At 46.7% G+C, this 18723-nt stretch overlaps 6 protein-coding genes across 6 annotated transcripts; 5 read left to right on the top strand and 1 right to left on the bottom strand.

The window, feature by feature from the left end:
* Positions 1–1000: 1000 nt before the first annotated feature.
* EV420DRAFT_1645398 (uncharacterized protein) lies at positions 1001–5077 on the top strand (the record flags this gene model as incomplete). Its single annotated transcript, XM_060477774.1, has 19 exons — positions 1001–1058; positions 1114–1146; positions 1198–1228; positions 1273–1327; positions 1381–1420; positions 2336–2366; positions 2421–2462; positions 2517–2571; positions 2618–2908; positions 2964–3198; positions 3412–3526; positions 3582–3650; positions 3703–3980; positions 4030–4253; positions 4304–4437; positions 4488–4511; positions 4571–4734; positions 4795–4966; positions 5020–5077. The coding sequence occupies 19 exons, from the start codon at positions 1001–1003 to the stop codon at positions 5075–5077; spliced, it is 2109 nt and encodes a 702-aa protein (XP_060328210.1).
* A 1006-nt stretch (positions 5078–6083) lies between these two features.
* On the top strand, positions 6084–8911 carry EV420DRAFT_627601 (glycoside hydrolase family 51 protein). Its single transcript, XM_060482840.1, has 15 exons — positions 6084–6502; positions 6556–6774; positions 6829–6908; positions 6962–6988; positions 7039–7137; positions 7190–7264; positions 7318–7362; positions 7412–7499; positions 7552–7575; positions 7626–7639; positions 7702–7819; positions 7866–7887; positions 7940–7972; positions 8018–8426; positions 8480–8911. The coding sequence occupies exons 1-15, from the start codon at positions 6213–6215 to the stop codon at positions 8500–8502; spliced, it is 1566 nt and encodes a 521-aa protein (XP_060328209.1). The 5' UTR covers positions 6084–6212; the 3' UTR covers positions 8503–8911.
* A 93-nt stretch (positions 8912–9004) lies between these two features.
* EV420DRAFT_1273506 (general substrate transporter) lies at positions 9005–11918 on the top strand (the record flags this gene model as incomplete). The annotated part of the gene is made up of 22 exons (XM_060467766.1): positions 9005–9059; positions 9109–9155; positions 9227–9291; positions 9411–9494; positions 9549–9616; positions 9668–9711; positions 9763–9838; positions 9932–9951; positions 9996–10061; positions 10117–10166; positions 10229–10266; positions 10313–10430; positions 10483–10597; positions 10652–10663; positions 10718–10914; positions 11181–11279; positions 11328–11390; positions 11441–11488; positions 11539–11543; positions 11596–11626; positions 11673–11700; positions 11757–11918. The coding sequence occupies 22 exons, from the start codon at positions 9005–9007 to the stop codon at positions 11916–11918; spliced, it is 1491 nt and encodes a 496-aa protein (XP_060328208.1).
* Positions 11919–11994: 76 nt separating this feature from the next.
* On the top strand, positions 11995–13407 carry EV420DRAFT_627649 (uncharacterized protein). Its single transcript, XM_060482841.1, has 2 exons — positions 11995–12917; positions 12971–13407. The coding sequence occupies exons 1-2, from the start codon at positions 12084–12086 to the stop codon at positions 13178–13180; spliced, it is 1044 nt and encodes a 347-aa protein (XP_060328207.1). The 5' UTR covers positions 11995–12083; the 3' UTR covers positions 13181–13407.
* Positions 13408–13760: 353 nt separating this feature from the next.
* Positions 13761–15960, bottom strand: EV420DRAFT_1630316 (uncharacterized protein; the record flags this gene model as incomplete). The annotated part of the gene is made up of 5 exons (XM_060476113.1): positions 13761–14026; positions 14796–14910; positions 14965–15476; positions 15507–15722; positions 15924–15960. 5 exons carry the CDS (start codon positions 15958–15960, stop codon positions 13974–13976), a joined length of 933 nt encoding a protein of 310 aa, XP_060328206.1. The 3' UTR covers positions 13761–13973.
* Positions 15961–17018: 1058 nt separating this feature from the next.
* On the top strand, positions 17019–18675 carry EV420DRAFT_1621583 (uncharacterized protein; the record flags this gene model as incomplete). The annotated part of the gene is made up of 4 exons (XM_060475716.1): positions 17019–17351; positions 17406–17855; positions 17887–18219; positions 18640–18675. 4 exons carry the CDS (start codon positions 17019–17021, stop codon positions 18673–18675), a joined length of 1152 nt encoding a protein of 383 aa, XP_060328205.1.
* Positions 18676–18723: the final 48 nt, after the last annotated feature.

The raw sequence follows: 18723 nt of genomic DNA, 5'->3' as shown, positions 1-18723 counted from the left end.
ACATTTGTTCTCCCATCTTTAACTGGATGCACAAAAACACTGAGTCTGAATTTGCTTGATCTTAGTTTAGAAAACCACGACGGCGTATGCTACGTGACCGGAACATCACCTCCGACTCTGGCAAGTCGTTTTTTCGAATTATCATCTACTCGCAGAACTCGTGTATGCGTCGTACCGGTGTGACTGTCCATAACAAGAGACGACGGCACGGACCTGGTGACAGGAGCGAGGGGGGGTCTTCGTGGCACTCAATCCGGAGAAGAGACACCGGAAATCAGAAAAAGCGAAATCATTCCGTAGTTGTGGGCGCTATGGGAAGACGGCATCAGGAAAAAGCCTTTTGCTACGTATCTGCCACTCAGGTATACATAGTCTATGTATATCCGGTAGTGGCTGTAGCAGGTGCTCAGTAGTACGTAGCAGTACATAGTGCTCCATATGCACTGGTGGGGACTACATAGATAGCAGTATCCTTGAGCAGGAGCTACAGAATACTACCATCATGGCCGGTATTTATGAAGTTTCTTCAGACCTTTTGATAATGAAAGCAGACAATGGTTGCCATGTCGGCTATCGGACTGGAGGAAGTTGTTTATCAGACCACAGCCGGGAGCAGAGGATTGGTCAATGAAGCTTGTAGTGGATGTTTGACCTATGCCCCATAACATACGGAGCAGTTACGATGGACTCTATCTAGCTAAGTCCATTTGAAACTCCGATTGTGCACGTGCATAATCAACAAGATCACGCCATCGGATTTCGATCAAATCCAACCAACCTTTCTTCCTTTCCTCCATTTCCACGCACTCTTCCCCCTTTACTCTTTCCTCATTTGTGGTTCTATCTTCTTTTCTCTTAGCGATGCAGCTAGCTGATCGATACTTGATGAATCTCCGTACAGAATTTGTGCTCCTTGGATCCATAAGCATGTCACACAGTTAGGCTTTGAAGATCATAGCTACTTTTCAACGTGCGTGCCCTTTCTCTGACACGCTCTGACATGGCTTGTATTTCAGGCAGCAACATCTGGGTAGGATGTCCTGTACTAAAGGTTGCTGGTAAGTGCCTCAACCATAATGCCATGCGTCGTCGCTGATTTCGTGCTTTTCATAGGAATCTTGTTCTATCGATGTCTTGGACTGGAACGTACGTACCTTGAACCGTTTTAGCATTGATTGTTCTCATCATTGTCTCCAGGGTTCAAACAAGCCATAGATGCCCAACGGCTGTAAGTGTAATGGTACCAAAGATCGGTGTCTCACATCGCCCAAGAACCGGCCATCATCACCCCCATCCCCGAAGCCTCCCCCAGCAAACCCGCACCATCGTAAGTTGTTCTGCCGAGCTTTTATTGACCGCTACTCATGCCTCTGTCGGTAGAATGAAAGCCTACTTTATGATGGCGGGATGGATCGAGATGGTACTTACATAGTTCGGCTGGGAATCAGAAGTTGTAAGTGGTCTAGTGCAGGTGACATTGTATACCAGTGTAGTAGCTAGTTCCAATCTATCGATTTGCATCGTCTTATGGGCTGTATTCACCAGAGTATATCTTGGTATGTAAGGATACAGTCGCAATACGGTAGCTTCAGTGAGGTGCTATCATCCGCTACAGGCTGCTACGTACTCTGAGTGGTCCGCTACAAGCCACTACATATGGGGGACTGTGCTACGGCGCTACCTGTGCTACATAGCCTACGTACCACAATGTAGCGAAGTGGGTTTTTCCTGATGGGGAATGACTGCCCGTTTCTGGAATCACAGACAAAAATAACAAAAGTATCCCAATCTGAGGATTGTAATTTGTCAATGAAGAAACGAAATAAGTCGAGGAAGTCTTGCTAGCAATGAGGAAGGTACTTGATAGTATGAGTACTAGAGTTTAGATGCAAGCAGGAAAGTTTGTTTCTACCATGTATGCTTACTTACGTAAATCAAGATGGCGATGCCGTGTGGCTGTACCACCCTTGCTTCTCAACGATGACCGTCGTCAACGTATGCACTTTTTCTAACCACCATGAAAGGCCAATTATCTGTCACAAAAAGGAGAATGACTCGTGCCTGCGATAGGTGCCGTGCCAGGAAAAGTAAAAAATTTCTGGACCTTTTTGTGTTGGGCTGTTTCTAACGGATATTCCTTCTAGTAAAATGTATAATCTGTTCGCTTCAAGCCAGATGATAGAGACGGCTGATTCTTGGAGGTTTAGGTTATGATATTGCTGAGCAAGGAAACCGCTGCTTAAATTGCATAGTACTTGGTGCAGAGTGCACGTATATGGCTCCGACGATGGTTCATTTCCCCGTTACTACTGCGAAAGGCTGAAACTTATCATAGCCCTCTTACAGAGACGGGGTCCGAAGTCTATGTTAGTTTTGTGTCACAACTCCCATCGTATAGACACTGATTTCAGTATTCCCAGGCAACACTCGACTGTATTACCACGACGAAAATACAATGCTAGGTGGGACAACTATAAACCAAGTGAATCCGTAATATACAGCTGATTCCTGATCAGCTACGTGGTAGACCTAGAACGACGTGCCGAGCAATTGGAGCGTATGCTCAAAGAGGTTCGGAAAATTACACCTACCCCACGACCTTTCTCAATCATCATAGCACAATCCGGATATCCTTCTGCCTGAAGGAACAAAAAGATATGTGCCGGGAGGTTCGTCTCGACATGCAAGTCTTGTGTCCGAGATTTCCGAGCTTGACGATGACTTTACGCGCTTGGACCTTGGGGAGGAAATGAAGAATCTGTCGTTGGAACACAGCAAGGCTCTCAGCGAGAGGTGTTTCGGACCCTCAAGTGCTTTAGCGCTTTTCATGAGTGCCCTTTCTACCAAAAAGAAGTTGGTCGGCAATTTGAATGCGATGCAACTACAAGACTATTCCGATTTATGTCCTGTGCGTCCTGCTTTATCGGCAAGTCACCCTTTCGCTAACCAATCTTAATGACTAGTGGGAGCGTGCTACGGCTGACGCCGAAACCATTAAACATGTTTTTCCTGACAACGATCTTATTACAAGCCTGGTCGCCATATATTTCGAACAGATCCATCCGATTCTTCCAATCATGCATCGACCCACATTCACGAGAGACGTCGCCGACGGTTTACATCTGCGGGATGAGAATTTCGGTGCTACGCCTACTTTCCGTTCTGGCTGTTGCGTCGCGTCATTCGGACGACCCAAGGGTATTGGCCGATCCCAGTTCGAGGCTTTCTGCAGGATGGAGATTCATCGAGACTGATTCCTATCTCCAAGAAGGTAATACTGCGACCTCCATCCTTGAATGATATTCAGCAGACTGTCGTAAGTCTATCTCATTTCACTTCTCATTCAAGCTCAAGATACTTTCGGAAGCTTGGGGCGATATACTTTCTAGGAACTTCTGCTCCCGATTATAGCTGGACGCCAATTGGGCTCGGGACTACGCTACGCAGTAGAAATTGGCCTGCATAGGAAGAAGCCCCAGGGATACGAGCCAACAATCGACGACGAACTCAAGAAGCGATCCTTTTGGTATTTTTACCCTCCTTTGTTTTGCTGGGGCATTGATTATAACTATATGCACTAGGGCGCTTGTCACGCTTGAGAGACTGTTTAGTCTATTCGACGGGTTGCCTATCATGATGCAAGAGGAAGAGTACGTAGTTTTGGGATATCCTATTGCGTCTACTGAATATACTTTGGCATAGTCTCGACTTGGAGCTACCAGTTGAATGTGACGACGAATACTGGGATATCCGTCCAAATGGAGCAGTACGGTTTTTCCAACCGGCCAACAAACCTTCCATAATCAGTTATTTCAATGCGCAAATACGGTTAAGCGGGATAATGTCAATTGTCGCGAGGAACTTGTATTCTATCAAGAAAAGCCGAGACATGTGGGGTCTTACCAGAAAGGATGAGCAGCGCATCGTTTCTGACATAGACTCTTCCATGAATGCTTGGATGAACTCCGTCCCCGACCATTGTAGGCCTTCCATTATGTCAGTCCAACATTTCCCTGACTATTTCATTAGTACGTTGGGATCCCGACAACGACAATATGCTGTTCTTGTATCAATCATCAGTTCTTTATAGCCACTACTATATGCTGCAGATCAATATACATCGACCCTTTCTACGCTCTGGCTCTTCCCTGTCTACGCCGTCCCTCGTTATGTCTACAATGGCAGCCAGATCTCATTCTCGAATCCTACAAGTTCATCTGACGAGAATAAAGATTATCTCACCCTACATTCTGGTGAGTTGAACATCTCTACCTCGCTATCCGTTAACGAGAAGTCGGTTTAGACGATAGCCTTCATGTCTGGTGCTGTACTGGCCATGAACATCTGGAGTAGGAAGCGGGCGGGCTATCCCCCAAACGCAGAAGACCTGAACGGTTATAAACAATGCCTAGATACCTTCATAAATGCATCCGACAGGTGCGTATGCGTCTATTTCGTGCCATGAATAAATTGACGTCTGTTGATAGGTGGTATATTGCGGGTTGCTCACTGTGAGTAGCCGTTTCGAAGTATCACATTTGCGTCAGGGTGACTACAAGGGGACTTCTAGGGGAATGTTCAAGGACTTGGCCTCCTCTGAGACGGCCAGCATTTTAGAAGGCATGTCTATTCACGCTTTACGCCTTCAAGAAACCACCACCCCTGTGCCAGCCCCCGCTTTGGACTCGTATTGGGCTATACCTGATGCTCCACCTGAATTAGTTCAGCAATATGGTACTGGTGGCCTTCCTTCCTTTGGTCTAAATCTTCGCTAACAAGAGCCCGCTTCTACAGATCCAGCGTACTTGAATGACTCTTTACCAACCGGCACAGGCCTACCCTTATACCGGACGAATGACAACCCATCGGGTTCGTCCCAGCCGTTAGTTCTCGATATTTCGGAATCAGAGATGCCTGGCGGGCTAGAAGCCATCAATATGTGGACTTCTGCACCTCCAGGATTTGGGTGAGCAGTCGCAGTCTTCTCGGGCGTCCGTTTGCTGATATGTGGACTTGTAGCTTTGCGGCATGGGACACATACATTACCAACATGGGTTTCGAGAATAGACACTCTTAGTCATTTCGAGTTCTGTAGCAATGCTAGTGAACAAGTCGGTGTTCATTGCAAAATATATACTTGGCCTGTATCTTAAACGATTCCTGAAGAGAAGGATGTAAGCGAGAGTACACAAAATGTGAGGGATTGAACATACTCGGAGTGTCGGCATCGTAGGTGCCTAGAATTCACATTAATGAATACTTCGGAGCCTACATATCAGGGAAAGAAACGAGATCTGTAGGAAAGACAGTTCCGTCACCTGAGACTTCGACCTGGATACAACCAAGGTAAACCAGAACTCCTTCATACCTAGTTAGACCGAAAGCACAGTTGTAAATAGACCCAAGATATTCGTATGCTGTCTGGAAGTAGCACCATCGACCGGAGTATCCTGAAAGTCTGGAATAACTTGAAGGAAGTGAGTGACGATGCAGGGCCTAAGCACACATTCCATGGCGTCTGCAATATTAGGCTTCAAAAGACTGAAAGAATGAATACAGAGGCCTACATCCGAGCAGGGATCGGTGGTAACCGAAGCGAATCATATCGGCTTCTCCCGGCTGTTTCGCAGCCACACGAGCACGTGAATAGCTTTGTGCCCGTACCACAACGTCGACAATTCGTACCGTCCTCCATCCATCCAACAACGATATCCATTAAATTGTTATTTTCCATTAGTACCGTTTCAATATGGTGGACGAATGCTTCTGTCCTATTTTACGCCCAGACGGAGACCGTCATCCACAATTCCGAGTCCCATAATGCCAGCTATAGGTCACGTCCTAAACATCGAAGTATGCCTCTTCTAGCGTCACCAGACTGTATTCACTAGGTAAGGCTATATCTGAAGATCACTGCTATGTCGTTCATTCGCTTGAGATTGACGTATTTCAGGCACACGCCTCGTTTAATTCTATCACAACCGACGAAGTTTTTCATTCCAGCTTATCCGTGAAATAAAAATTTCGGCGGCTATCGGCTCTGGTGTTACTTGTGCGTATGAATTTCCAGAAAAGATTTGCCCGCCAAGTAGGCTCCAGGTGCACTTGCTTTAGGGAATCGTAGCTTTCAGTTCGTCCCTGTAGTGTGGTTATCAGATGCTTGAGCCCATAACCCTTATAGCAGTGATCACACGACAAGACATCATCGGACTATGCGGGCCGGCAGTCCCAATTGTCGTTTTTTATCCACGACTTCTCCTTGGCTTCTTTCACGTACTCCAACTTCCATGGCATCGATTCGCATCGATATCGAGCGTATTATCTCTCCCGTAGACCCCCGCATCTACTCAGGCTTCACTGAGCATATGGGCCGATGCATCTACGGTGGGATCTATGAGCCTGACAATCAGCACGGTCTCGCAGATCCCAAAACAGGCTTCAGAAAAGACGTTATGGCCGTTTTGAAGGACCTCAAGATTCCCATCGTCAGGTACCCCGGAGGGTATGCCACCGACTTTGCTGTTAACCATGTTTCTCTTTGATCATGCTCTCCAGAAACTTTGTGAGCAGTTACCGATGGCAAGATGGTGTCGGACCCAAGGAGCTCAGACCGCGTCGTCCCGAACTGGCGTGGTTGTCGGAAGAGAGCAATCTCTTTGGAACCGACGAGTTTATCGACTTCTGTCGTGAGCTCGGGACGGAGCCCTTCATATGCCTCAATATGGGAACAGGAACATTGGAGGATGCCCTAGCATGGCTCGAATATTGCAACAGGCGGGTTTCATTTAAATTCCCACCTCTTTCTATCTTTTAACCCGTCACAAATAGCTCAGCCGATACTTACTATGCTAATCTGAGGCGCAAGAACGGCCATGAAAAACCTTACAATGTGAAATACTGGGCGCTCGGTAAGCTCCCGATAGGCTCCTTTTATTTCATGCTTTGATCATCCCTTCTTCAGGCAACGAGGTTTGGGGCCCATGGCAAAGCAAGTATTGTCTCGCGTAGGTGGAAGCTATGCTTACGCGACTCTCACAGTCGGTCAGCAAGAATCGCAGGACTATGCCAAGAAAGCGTACCAGTGGGCAAAGGCTCTTAAACTCCTGGATCCTACCATCAAACTCGTCTCTTGCGGCGGTACCGTACTGCACTATGTCGCGTAGATGGATGTACTCATACGCTGATTCAGAAACTGGATATGCTGACTGGGATCGTGTGACCCTCCGCAAGTTAGCCCCCGTCGTCGATTTTCATTCCATACATAGTGAGAATCTGGTATTTGTTTCAATTCACTCTCACTGAAATACAGATATACAGTATATACCGTCAGCGAAGGCAAACACGCAGTTAATGTGATTGGTCGTACGTATGGTGTTTTGCCTGACATTGCTGTTACTGACCCCTGGTATAGCTGCAGCTGCAGAAAAAGCGCTAGATATCACCCGGTCGCTCATCGATCTGGCCAAGATCGAGGCAGAGTTAGAAAAGGACCTAACTGTGTAAACCTAGCTGTCTTTTTTCCAATTTCCTCTACTGATTATTGTCTACAAGTTGCTTTGATGAATGGAACGTCTGGTAAGAACAGTTGACGCCCTGATCTGGCTGGTTGCTCACGATTACACTAGGGATCCAGTTCGCGGTAAGCCGCCCCTCCTTGCCAACCGGCTCATCCTGGTTTCCGCTGATACGGCCTCTGTCTAGCCCCGGGAGAGAAGGGTGCCGAAGAACATTATGACCTTTCTGATGCCATCGCTGTAGCATCATGGCTGAATGTATTCGTCCGGAAAGCGGATATCGTGAAGATTGCGTGTATCGCACAGTAAGACCTCCCCCTTGCGACGAACTGATGATTGACTGCTTTGCAGGTCAGTCAATGTCATTTCTCCAGTAGGTTTAGTGCCAAGCTAGGTTCCTTATCGTTAAATTGCTTCTTATCTAGATCATCACCTCTCCCCAAGGGCTCTTCAAGCAGGTCAGTCGCATCATTAAAACTTCTCCCATCTTACGTTATTTCTAGACGACCTACTATCCACTTCACCTGTTCACCAATCTCATGCGGGGAGCTTCTCTTGCGGTGCATGTAAACTCGCCCGTGTACACTGGCCCCACCGTGCCGACATGGATCAAACAACTAGACACCCACACGCCCGATACGGCCAAGTTGACCAAATACATCGACGTGAGTGCGGTGTATGTGGAAGAGAGCAAGGAGGTCCGGATCGCGGTAGTCAACCGGCACGAAAGTGAAGACTTTACGGTACCCATCATCTTCGCGCAGCTGGTTGGGGAGAAGAAGGTGAAGGTCTATGAAGTCTGGAGTCCGCAGTTGGGCGACAGGAATGGTTTCGAGGGGGAGAAGGTTAGTACTATTCAGAAGGAAGTATATTGGGAAGGAAGCTATGTCTTCAAGAGGCATTCGTTCCAAGGTAGGCTCCTGAGGTTGTTCTGGGGCGCTCTCTGACATGATTCGTTCTTCTAGTGTTAGTATTCAAGTTGACTTAGGATAACAGTGCCGGTCGGTGTATGGTTCTTCCTGTAACTTGGCATCTGTTTGTTCCTCGTTGCTCTGACCTAGATTGACCTACCTAAGAACACGTTCGTATCAAAGATCTACAAAGTCATTGACATGTTTTCCAGACCTTTCTACCCTGGTCATCGCACTAACCCTTAACGTCCACATGCATGCAGAGCTGCGGACACGAAGTCGCTCTCTGTGCCGTTTCAACCTAGACATTCCAAAGAAGCACGGGATCCAAGCACCACCTTTACTAGGAGATTGATATCTCCTTCTTGCCTTCCGCCGGGATTCCAACGCCTGTAACTGATGACGGACAAACTGCGGGAAAATACTACTGACATCAACCCCCACAATCTCCCCACACGCAGGGACATTCGCGTTCTCATGACCCCATTTTAACAACCAAGCGGACCGCCTCATCCCGGTAAGTCTACAAAAACATGCATAGTGTATTTTTTGCTGAGCTTTCCCTCAACTTTCACGAACATGATTATAACGCTCTCACCGAAGTGGTATACTTGGCTTTGTGGGCTATTTGCTAGTGAGTCTGTTCACTGCTGGGTGAAGGCTTAGACACTTATTCGTCCTAGGTCTGGGCAGTATCATCTTTGGATACGACCTTGGTGTCATCGCAGGAGTGTTGGCAGCAACAGATTTTGCTGTATGATTTTGGTCGTCCTATCGATTGTATTTTCTAATGTGGTTAAGGACACTATGGGTTCACGATTCGGGAATGAAGGTTTGAAGGGTTTGATAACGAGCATATTCGGTTCGTGTTCTAACCTTCGACCGCGTCGATCTGTCTGTTAACTACTCGCCTCTTTTACCAGTGCTGGGGTGGTGCGTGCTCTTGGCACTACATCGGATGTCGAATATTTGAACCTGTGACTAGCTTCTTCGGCATGTTCCCCGTCGCGTATGCCGCAGACATGCTTGGACGTCGCAAGACAATTCTCCTCGGCGGCCTTATATATATGTCAGCTCCTCTTCTTTAACTTCGCTTCTATAGCACTAAGCCGAGGTCTTTTAGTCTTGGCGGGACTCTCCAAACCTCCGCCCCGAACATGGATATGATGCTTACTGGTCGGTTCTTTGCCGGTACGTCGCAGTGATTTCGTTGGCTTTGTCGTAGGGAGTTCAACTTGCCAGGCTTTGGTTCTGGAATCATGTCGGATTTGGCGCCATTATATCAGGTAGCACGGTTCTCTTGTTTGTTTGCATCCGCGCTCACTGGCTTTGTGAAGGCCGAGATTGCTCACCCCAGTATTCGAGGTCGGCTCACTACTTTACAACAGGCAAGCGCGACTTACGGACACTGGAGTGTACAGACTAACTTTTCTGATAGTTCATGTTGGGAATTGGAGGTATGGCGCTTTTTCATTATCCTGGCCGCGTAGTTATGAACCCGTGTAGCATTCGTCGCTTCTTGGGTGGTAAGTCTTCCTTCCCCGGTGCCTAACCTAGCTAATAATCGTAGACCTACGGGACCGCCCAAGGACTTCCCGGTACACAGTCGGAATGGAGGATCCCTTTAGGAATTCAAGTGAGACAGTATCCATTGACTTGTACTCCATCAATTCATGAGAGATACGATGTAGATTATTCCAGCTATTCCTTTGGTCGCGTTCGTCATGCTCTTCCCCGAATCGTGAGTGGCAGTCACCATCATTTTGTGCACACATATTGAAAATGTCGAAAATATCTATCTAGACCTCGGTGGCTTGCCGAGAAGGGTCGTATGGAAGAAGGTAGGAAACTGATCCATTTACCATTTCGTTCGCTCATGATATACAGCCAGGATCTGTTTAGCTCGTCTGCACGCCCATGGAGATGTTAACGACCCGTTCATCACTGCCCAAATGGAGGACATCAGAGCTGATATACATAAGGCACAAGATATTGGGGAGTCTACGTATGAGCGTCTTCTCTGTGTATGTGTTAAGTCGTTTACTGATTTCTTACAGGTGGTCCGAGCTATTCACCGTTCCTAGCAACTTCCGGCGCTTAAGTCTGGGGTACATTCTGCAGTTCTCCGTTCAGATGACGGGTGTTAGCGTGATTCAATACTACTCGACCACTGTGAGTATAGATTTTATTTTTCATACAAGTTTCGATCATTCATTGTCCTTCTAGATTTTCACGACGGTAGATTCCCAACTTGCCTCTTTGTCATCTCTCCGCTTGATCTTTCCTTACTAGATGGGTTTCTCCTCAACGCGCATTCTTCTCTTTCAATCCGTCAATAGTATTATAGCACTTATCGGAGAAGCTTGCTGTGTGCTCTGGGTGGATCACTTTGGGCGACGAAGGCCGCTCATCGTAGGCAATATCGCTTCGGGACTATCTTTCGTCGTTGGCTGTGTCTTAATGGCTCGATATCCTGGTTCTGTTAATAAGTGAGTCTTTCTATATTGTATTTTGAGTCTGTGTGTCTAATGACTCGTTAGTAACGCGGTATGTATACTTCTTCTATGTCAAAACCCAGGATTCTGAAATGTGTATGACCTATTTTTAGGCCCATTATGTGAGTTTTTGTGTCCTCAACATTTGACGCGTCTGACACTCTCCTAGATATTTATTAGTACGTGGTTTCTTTCTAATTTCGTTCATCTTTCCTACGAATCTTTTCGCAGTAACGTATGATCTTTCAGCCGCATTTGAGCAAAACGGCCCTAACAGTGCCTACCAGGACCTGGATCTTCAATTTCTTCTTCAGTTCCTGCATCGGACCGCTATCTTGGGCGTACCCCGTCGAAATATAGTGCGTTTCCTTCTTGAATGTGATATCAGACTCAATGATATAATTCAGTTCGACACGAACGCGTGCAAAGGCAACAGCACTGACGAGTTCTTCTTCATGGCTTTCAAACTTGTAAGCGCAAGATATGCTCTAAGATTTTCTGCGCTTAGTTGCCCTCTAAGCTTCATTGCTGAAGTTACTCCTAAAGCGTTTAGTGCAATCGGCTGGAAGTAAGTCTCTTGCTCTTATTCACATGACACGGTTTTAATGTTTCCATTAGATACTGTACGTTTACCGTCTATATCGTCCTCCGCCGGTATCTTCACGACGATATTAGACCTGGTCTTTGCCATCTGCAGTCACACCAAGTACAAGTTTCATCATGCCGTTAGTGATCCTTACTGACGAAATTAGTGCCTTGTGTATTTGGGCATTCTACCCCGTAAGTCACCATCTCGTCTACCATGTTCAAACCCACTTACTAAGGGTTACACATAGGAAACAAGCGGGCGCCGACTCGAAGAAATGGACGCTCTCTTCGAGGACTCTCCCCTCTTCGTACCGGGAAGCGAATACACCAAGGTCTGCGATAGACATGCAGCAGAGAACGATCTTCGTGCAGGTAAGCTTGTTGCACTGTTCGAAGCCATGAAATGCTGATGCTGTCAAAGGCAACTTTGTTCCGGGTGAGCTTACGGGAAGAGAGGCATCGGGAAAGGGGGACGAAGAGTCAGCTGAACATTACGAGAAAACGGCATAATCGTTGATGGTGAATTTTCTAATAACCTTTCATGTAAGTAATCGGAGGGAGCTTTAACTATCAACATGTCCATCGCCTACATTCGGCATGTCTTGAATTCAAACGGAGCGTGGAAGCCGTCTAATGCCGGATTCTCGGCATCTTTCCGGTCAGCCGCGGCATTTCCCACTTCGGAAATCATCGGCGACTCTTGTCCTTTACCAACCTTGACTGCGATGGACTCGTCACCTCAGCCCATAGGGAGTGGCAGCTTCGGGTCTGTATACATGATCCTCTCTTCTCTCGTTGCTTTCAAGGAGGTTCAGCTGGAATCAAATGCAGCCCAACTCCACGCTGAGTTCGAGGCCCTTGAACAAATCTACAAAACCTGCCAAAGTTCCGACGCTTTATTTTCTCTGCCCCGCCCACTTGCATACAAAGACGCACAAAAATTTCGGGCACTAGCATACCGTTCTCCTCGAACAGGACATCCCCGCCCCCTTGTAGCATCTGCCTCGTTCGCTGCATTCGAGCGGCCTACGTATGCAATGGATCGTATCCAGGCTTTATCTACAGAAGTAGCTGCTCGTATTCGTTCACAATTTTATCCCTCTGGCGTACCTGCTAAAGGCCCACTGTTGTTTCGACTCTACTTCGGGAAAGATTTTACGGACAATAGACCGTCCCGGTTTATCAACACGTCTCACTTCTTTCTCGACGTAGCACGCTACCGCCAGCTCGCCAGCTCCGAAGGGGGCACTGCTGGTGATCTTCCGAGCACAGAAATTGTTGCAGAAGCTATGGGCAACATGCTAGGGCGTATTCACATTTGCGGAGGCTACGACGCCCGTGATATTGAGTTTGTACTTGGTGGGAACGGCTTCTCTGGATTTGCGTTCTATGTCATCGACTTCAATCAGGTTCGTACTTCTATTGATACTCACGTGGACTCGCATTAATACCTAGTTATAAGATGCGAAAATGGAAATCTGTTAATGAGCTCGTCGATGCGCACATCGCGAATGATCCATATTTTCCTGTAGCACGAAGGGGTGAACAAGTATACGAGGCTTTCAGGAGCGGCTATCGCGCAGCCTACGCTACGCGACTAGACATTGCTGATGAGTTTCTTTCTCAACTCGAGGCTCTGCAAGATACGGATGGTCGACAAGCGCCTCCTTGACATACTCCAGTGTTAGGCGGAGAAAAATCAACCAGGTCATAGTTTCTGTTGTAACCCAGATGCAACGATGCAATAACGGATATCTTTGAACGACGTTCGGTGCGCATCAATTGTAAAGTTATTCTTTCTGACGAAAATCTAAGGGAAGCGCATTTTGGCCTAGTACCATCATCATTCTTGGTGAGACGTCGACCCATCAACTGGACCTACCCAACCGCTGCTGAACCAGTTATCAGTTTACCTTGCCGCCTGAGGGCCTAATGTGAAGCTCTTGTCGAGGATTGCCTATTGAGCAGTCTTAATCGCAAGGCGTCAGCAGAAGTTCTCAGCTTGCCTCTCCTAGAATTGTTCCTAAATCGCCACCTGCAACCACAATTCTTTTCTGAATTTGAAAAAGCCGGGCGGTGAATTCCTCTTTGGGACCTGGCAGTGATATTCGATTTGCATCCGCGGATGCTTTCTCTCACAGCGTTGAAGACACTATCAAGAGGGGATAAAAATATGGTGCGATCAAATCTAAACTCAAGAATGATATGTTAATATCTGCTCTTGACTCTTAATTGGAAGGATTGAACTTACTTGTTTGTTATCCAGATTATACAACAGGACTGGCGATACCAGGCCTCAACCAACACCCTCGAAATCGTACCTCCTCACCAAACGGTGATCTCATCAGCAGAGCGCGCCAGGCGTGGCAAGAATCCGGGGATGTCCAATCTAGCTAGGCGCATACCCGAACATACCCGAAGAGCCGGTGGGTTCACCCACCACGACACCACCTGGTCGACATGGCTCAACCTTTCACAGCATCGTTGTCATGCCTCACATGAGACTGTCGATCCTGACCTGTCTGCCAGGATACTCACCCCGCCCCTGTAGAACCAACGACATGCTCATACGGTACTATGCATGGCGAAAGAACGTGTGGTCGCGGGTGTCCACGCTTCGCGTCCCTACGAACCTTCTGGATATACTACAGCCTTTCGTAGTTTTGATTTTTGGTTGACTGACTTGATCGGTCTGAGACTTGGATAAGAAGCTGTGCCGCTGCGCACAACTTTTGAATTTTAGTATTTTATTTATCATTGTTGGATCAGGGTGAGAGTTTGGAGTGTAAGAGTACTGGATGGCTCTAGTTGCGGAACTGTGGAGTATTGTGATACTTCAATAGAAACAGCTACTTTCTCGGCTCTTGTCTTCTTGTGTTTGAGGCGAGTAGCATTTGCAGTGCGGGCCGCTCTCCGAAGGTCTGCTATCGTCCAGATCAAGATTGACTAAATATTAGGTGCACCTTTACGCTTTGACTTTCCGGAGGAAGTGGAGATCGACCGGTATTCTGAGATAAGCCAAGCCAGCAGGGAGGTACGAGCGGATGGCTTATCGGAGGAAGAATAGGCAGACGGCGAAGCCCTTAGATATACACTGCCACAAATAAGCTGTTACAATGTTTTTTTTTTTTTTTTTTTGGTGGAGCCTTATGAATCCCACAACTAACAACGTTAGTCTGAGGTTCAAGCTGGTTTTTGAGGAGTTTCACCTCTATTTTAGAGCCACCCCAGGGAAATGCATTACGCACTTTGTGTGGGGCTCCCATCTTGTTTATGATATGGTATACCCACTAAAACCCTGGGTTGCCTTATCCAATTGTCAGGCAACTTCTCTTCATTTTCTAAACACCCACTCCATGTGTGGAGTACTATTTTAGAGTTTAGATTATGTTTTCCATTTTTCTGTACTTTTACTATTTGGCAGTCTAGTGATAGTCATTGATTGATGCAGGATACCCAGCGGTTATGGATTTCTACTTTAGAGTGCCATTTTGTTTCATCATCTTGTTTGCTAATTCTCCATTCACAGCGAAGTCTCCATATTAGAGCAGCAGATTCTGATATTAGAATATGGTATAACCTGTTTTTTCCATGTAGGGGTTGGTTGTTTTTGTTTCGAAATTGTGCAAGACCGCAAGCAAGGATTTTTCCATATGAGATTTGTGGCCATTTGTTTCCAGTTTTTTCCCATAGTTGTTCACATAGTTTCCAGATGATATCTTGTGTTGGAATCTGTCTGCAATCTATTAAAATGTGTTCGAGTGACTCATCTGCTGTACATTTAATGCATGTTGCTCGATATGTATAGTTGGGGATGTTGTCCCAGTATTTTCCACATTTGTATGCATTGTGTATATTTTTCCATAAGAAGTTTTGTATGGTTTTTGTTATGTCTTTATTTTTTATTGATAGCCATATACGTTTATCTGTTGGTAGGTGGCCGCTAAGGTCATTTGCAGCATATCGGGCTATTTCAAGATTAATCATAGTTGATTTACGTTCTTTTGTTATTTTTTGTTGGCAGATTGTTTTATATGCAATTGCTTGTGTTAGACAGGATAGTTTTGCACCTTGAAGGTTCAGATATATAGGTGTTTGTAGATTTATCTTAGGGTTATCTATCCTTTGTTGTCCTATTGTTGCTAATTTATCTGCTTCATTGTTTCCAATATTGTTTGCATGTCCTTTTATCCATTCAAAAAGTGTATCTGAACCTCTGTGTCATAACCATGCAACTACTCTTTTGATTTCATAGGCATTTTCAACTCCAACCCATCCTTTATCTTCAAAGTATGAGAGTGAGTTGGTAATAGCATTTATTGTATATTTGGAGTCTGTTCCTATTTTTAGTTGATATGTCTTTGGAGTTTTACATGCTGTATATTCTACAGCATATAGTTCACCTGTTTGATTACTTTGATTAAGACCTGGGACTCTACATGCTATATTCATATTGTTGTCCTTGTTGAACCAGATTCCACTTCCTGCTTGAGCATTTATATCACCATTTAATTGGCATCCACCATCTGTGTATGCTGTTATAATATTGTCTTTAGTTTGGTTTGTTTTACATGTTTCAGACAGGTTGTCTTCTGTAGTTGTAAATATACATAGTGCATCATGTATGTTATTTGATGTTGGTAGTTCATGTTTAAAGATTTTTATAGTATTACTGTTTTCATCTTGTGTGTTCCCATTTGAGCCTATTTTAATTTGTTGTCTATTCTTGTTCTGAGGATTCCAATGTGCTGGTAGATCATTTAAGAGCTTTTTAGCTGTTACAATGTTACAATTAAAGAACCGCCTGCGCTAACTTAAGCTGTTTCTTTGGGGCAGTGCTACACTCGTCCTCTTCTCGCTGTCTGACTCCCTCTGGCCAGTATTAGGCCACTTTCCTTCTTTCTTTCGTTCCACCCACCTACTCCCTAGGACCCTACAGTGTTCGGTACACCAGATTCAGCTTCCTCTCGCCCTTCTGGTTCCCGGGCGCTCAAGACTTGGGTCCGCCGCGTCGTATTTAGGTTTCTGTCTCGTCGGACCGCGTCCTTACCGACTGACTCGCACTTCGAGTTGGTTTCTCCTTCTCTGACACCAACCCAAGGAAACTCGCGGCCTTTTCCAGGCCTTGTCTTTTGACAACCACTCAAATACATGTCAGTATTTGGGTGGCCTTCTCATTGCCATACTAAATACGTAGCCAGCTAATCTACCTTATGCACGATTTTTCTACTATCATTGCTCACCCTTCATCCAACCAAGATTAGGATCGCTCTGAAATAATTGTCGACGAAAACATCGGTATGTCATCGGATAGACGTTTTTGCTTTATAGAATCTATTCAAGATCGACAAGCTAAGAGGGAGGAGAGTGAGAAAAGAGACAAAATGAGGAACAAAGCCAGAAAGGAGGCATTGCTAGCAGCTCGCAAACAGCATATTCTTCCCCTAGTTACCATCTCCGCTCTCTCTGAGACCGGACAAGCGGAATCATCGATTAAAGTTCCAAAACAGATGACGTACACCGCACGAAGACCTGTCATACCGACCTCCGTTGCATCCATTCCCTGTGCGAGCCTAGGCACTACTAAGCTCTTAGATCGCCTCAACGCTACCCTTGGAACCTCATACACCTTGGACACCCCATCCCTGTCCTCTCTTCTCGAATCCTGCATCTCGAATGACTACGACTTCGGTACTGCATACGCCCGACTCCGTCCACAATGGCTCCGCGACCTGATGACTATGCAGGATGAACTACGCACCCAAGAAGCTCGGGATCGAGAGATGCGGGAAAAGGCCCTTGTTGGTAAACGGATCCTCACCCCGTTCATGCCACCTCGACGCGTCTGGGATCTGTACAGTAATCGGGTGGTGCCGCTGTGGATTATCCGCGGGCAGCCATGGGCAATATCGCATGCTTGGATGGACATTACGGATCGCATCAACGTGCAGACACCCATCAACGGATACGAATGGCCCGTACCCATTCCGAAAGACACCAGCCTGGAACTCATTCGGATCGAGATGCTGAATTTAGGAGCAGAGTATGTGTGGTTGGATGTTCTCTGTTTGAGACAGCAAGGCGGGCCCAGGGAGGATCTGCGTGCGGATGAATGGAAGCTCGACGTGCCAACTATCGGACACGTGTATCACCAAAACCAGATGGTGGTGTACTACTATAGTGGTCTGGGGAGGGCTTTCAGTTTGAAGGCAGGCGACTTGGATAGTCGTCGTTGTTGGTTTAATCGAGCGTGGACGTTGCAGGAGATCAGCGAGAATAGCATTATTGGCGGGGATACGGATGACGGTCCGCTGAAAGCCATGCCGATTGACGAGGATGGGAATTTTGTGGACGAGGGTAGTGCTGAGGTTTTACAAGCAACTGGGGTCCTTGAAAGACATTGCGCAAGAGGTCTATAACGTGTTTAACACGCTGGCGCACATGCGAAATCGGGCATCGGAGGGTGCTATAGATAAGATTGCCGGGATGGCCTTCCTTCTGCGGTCGAAGACGATACCAGCCTATTACGAGACGCAAACTGTGGAGGATGCCTGGACCGAACTGGTGAATGCGATGAGGGAGCAGTATCGGGGGGATATGCTCTTCTTGTATCCTGCACCTGGGAACGGGAACAGAATGTGGAGACCGTCGTGGGATCAGATCTTAAATATGGAGCTTCCGTCAACAGGCGGCATCTATCTGTACGAGGAGGTTATGCGACTTGACGCGACGGACGCCGACTGGCACTATGGATACTGCATTGAAAAGGTCCTATGTGCGGGGACTGGCTGCGGGAAACTCAAAAGGGGCCACACGACGGGGGGAGATGTGTGTCAAAGACGATACTGGACAGAGTCATACGTTCGAAATCGTCGCCTCCCACCAATACCCTATACCTGAAGACTCGTATACATTGATAACCGGTGCATTCACACAAATGGAGCACTGGGTAGTTGGACGAAGACTGCCATTTTGGAGGATCGAGAAAGTGTCAGTGTTTAGAATATCAGACCAAAAGGAATCACGGCGGTTGAAAGAGCTGGGAGTAATTGACGTTCAACATAGGTCAAATAACTACTTTGTTTGATGCTCACCTTAGAAACACGATGACTGATACCTATTATGACCCAGCTTTGGGACCTTGGGGGGGACACTTTGAATTGGTAAACTCGAACCTTGCGAAATATCTAGGTCTGGATGAGTTTTCCGAATAAC

The sequence above is a fragment of the Desarmillaria tabescens genome, assembly GCF_030435595.1.
Source record: "Desarmillaria tabescens strain CCBAS 213 chromosome Unknown EV420scaffold_29, whole genome shotgun sequence".
Taxonomy (NCBI): domain Eukaryota; kingdom Fungi; phylum Basidiomycota; class Agaricomycetes; order Agaricales; family Physalacriaceae; genus Desarmillaria; species Desarmillaria tabescens.
This window is presented reverse-complemented; position numbering and strand designations above follow the sequence as displayed.

Bases quoted from the DNA above. Each gene is read 5' to 3' on its own strand.
- EV420DRAFT_627601 (XM_060482840.1), top strand. From the start codon at position 6,213: ATGCGGGCCGGCAGTCCCAATTGTCGTTTTTTATCCACGACTTCTCCT. The intron at 7,363-7,411 runs GTACGTATGGTG...CCCCTGGTATAG, and splicing joins CGCAGTTAATGTGATTGGTC to CTGCAGCTGCAGAAAAAGCG. The intron at 7,500-7,551 runs GTAAACCTAGCT...ATTGTCTACAAG, and splicing joins TTAGAAAAGGACCTAACTGT to TTGCTTTGATGAATGGAACG.
- EV420DRAFT_627649 (XM_060482841.1), top strand. From the start codon at position 12,084: ATGTCCATCGCCTACATTCGGCATGTCTTGAATTCAAACGGAGCGTGG. The intron at 12,918-12,970 runs GTTCGTACTTCT...CCTAGTTATAAG, and splicing joins ATGTCATCGACTTCAATCAG to ATGCGAAAATGGAAATCTGT.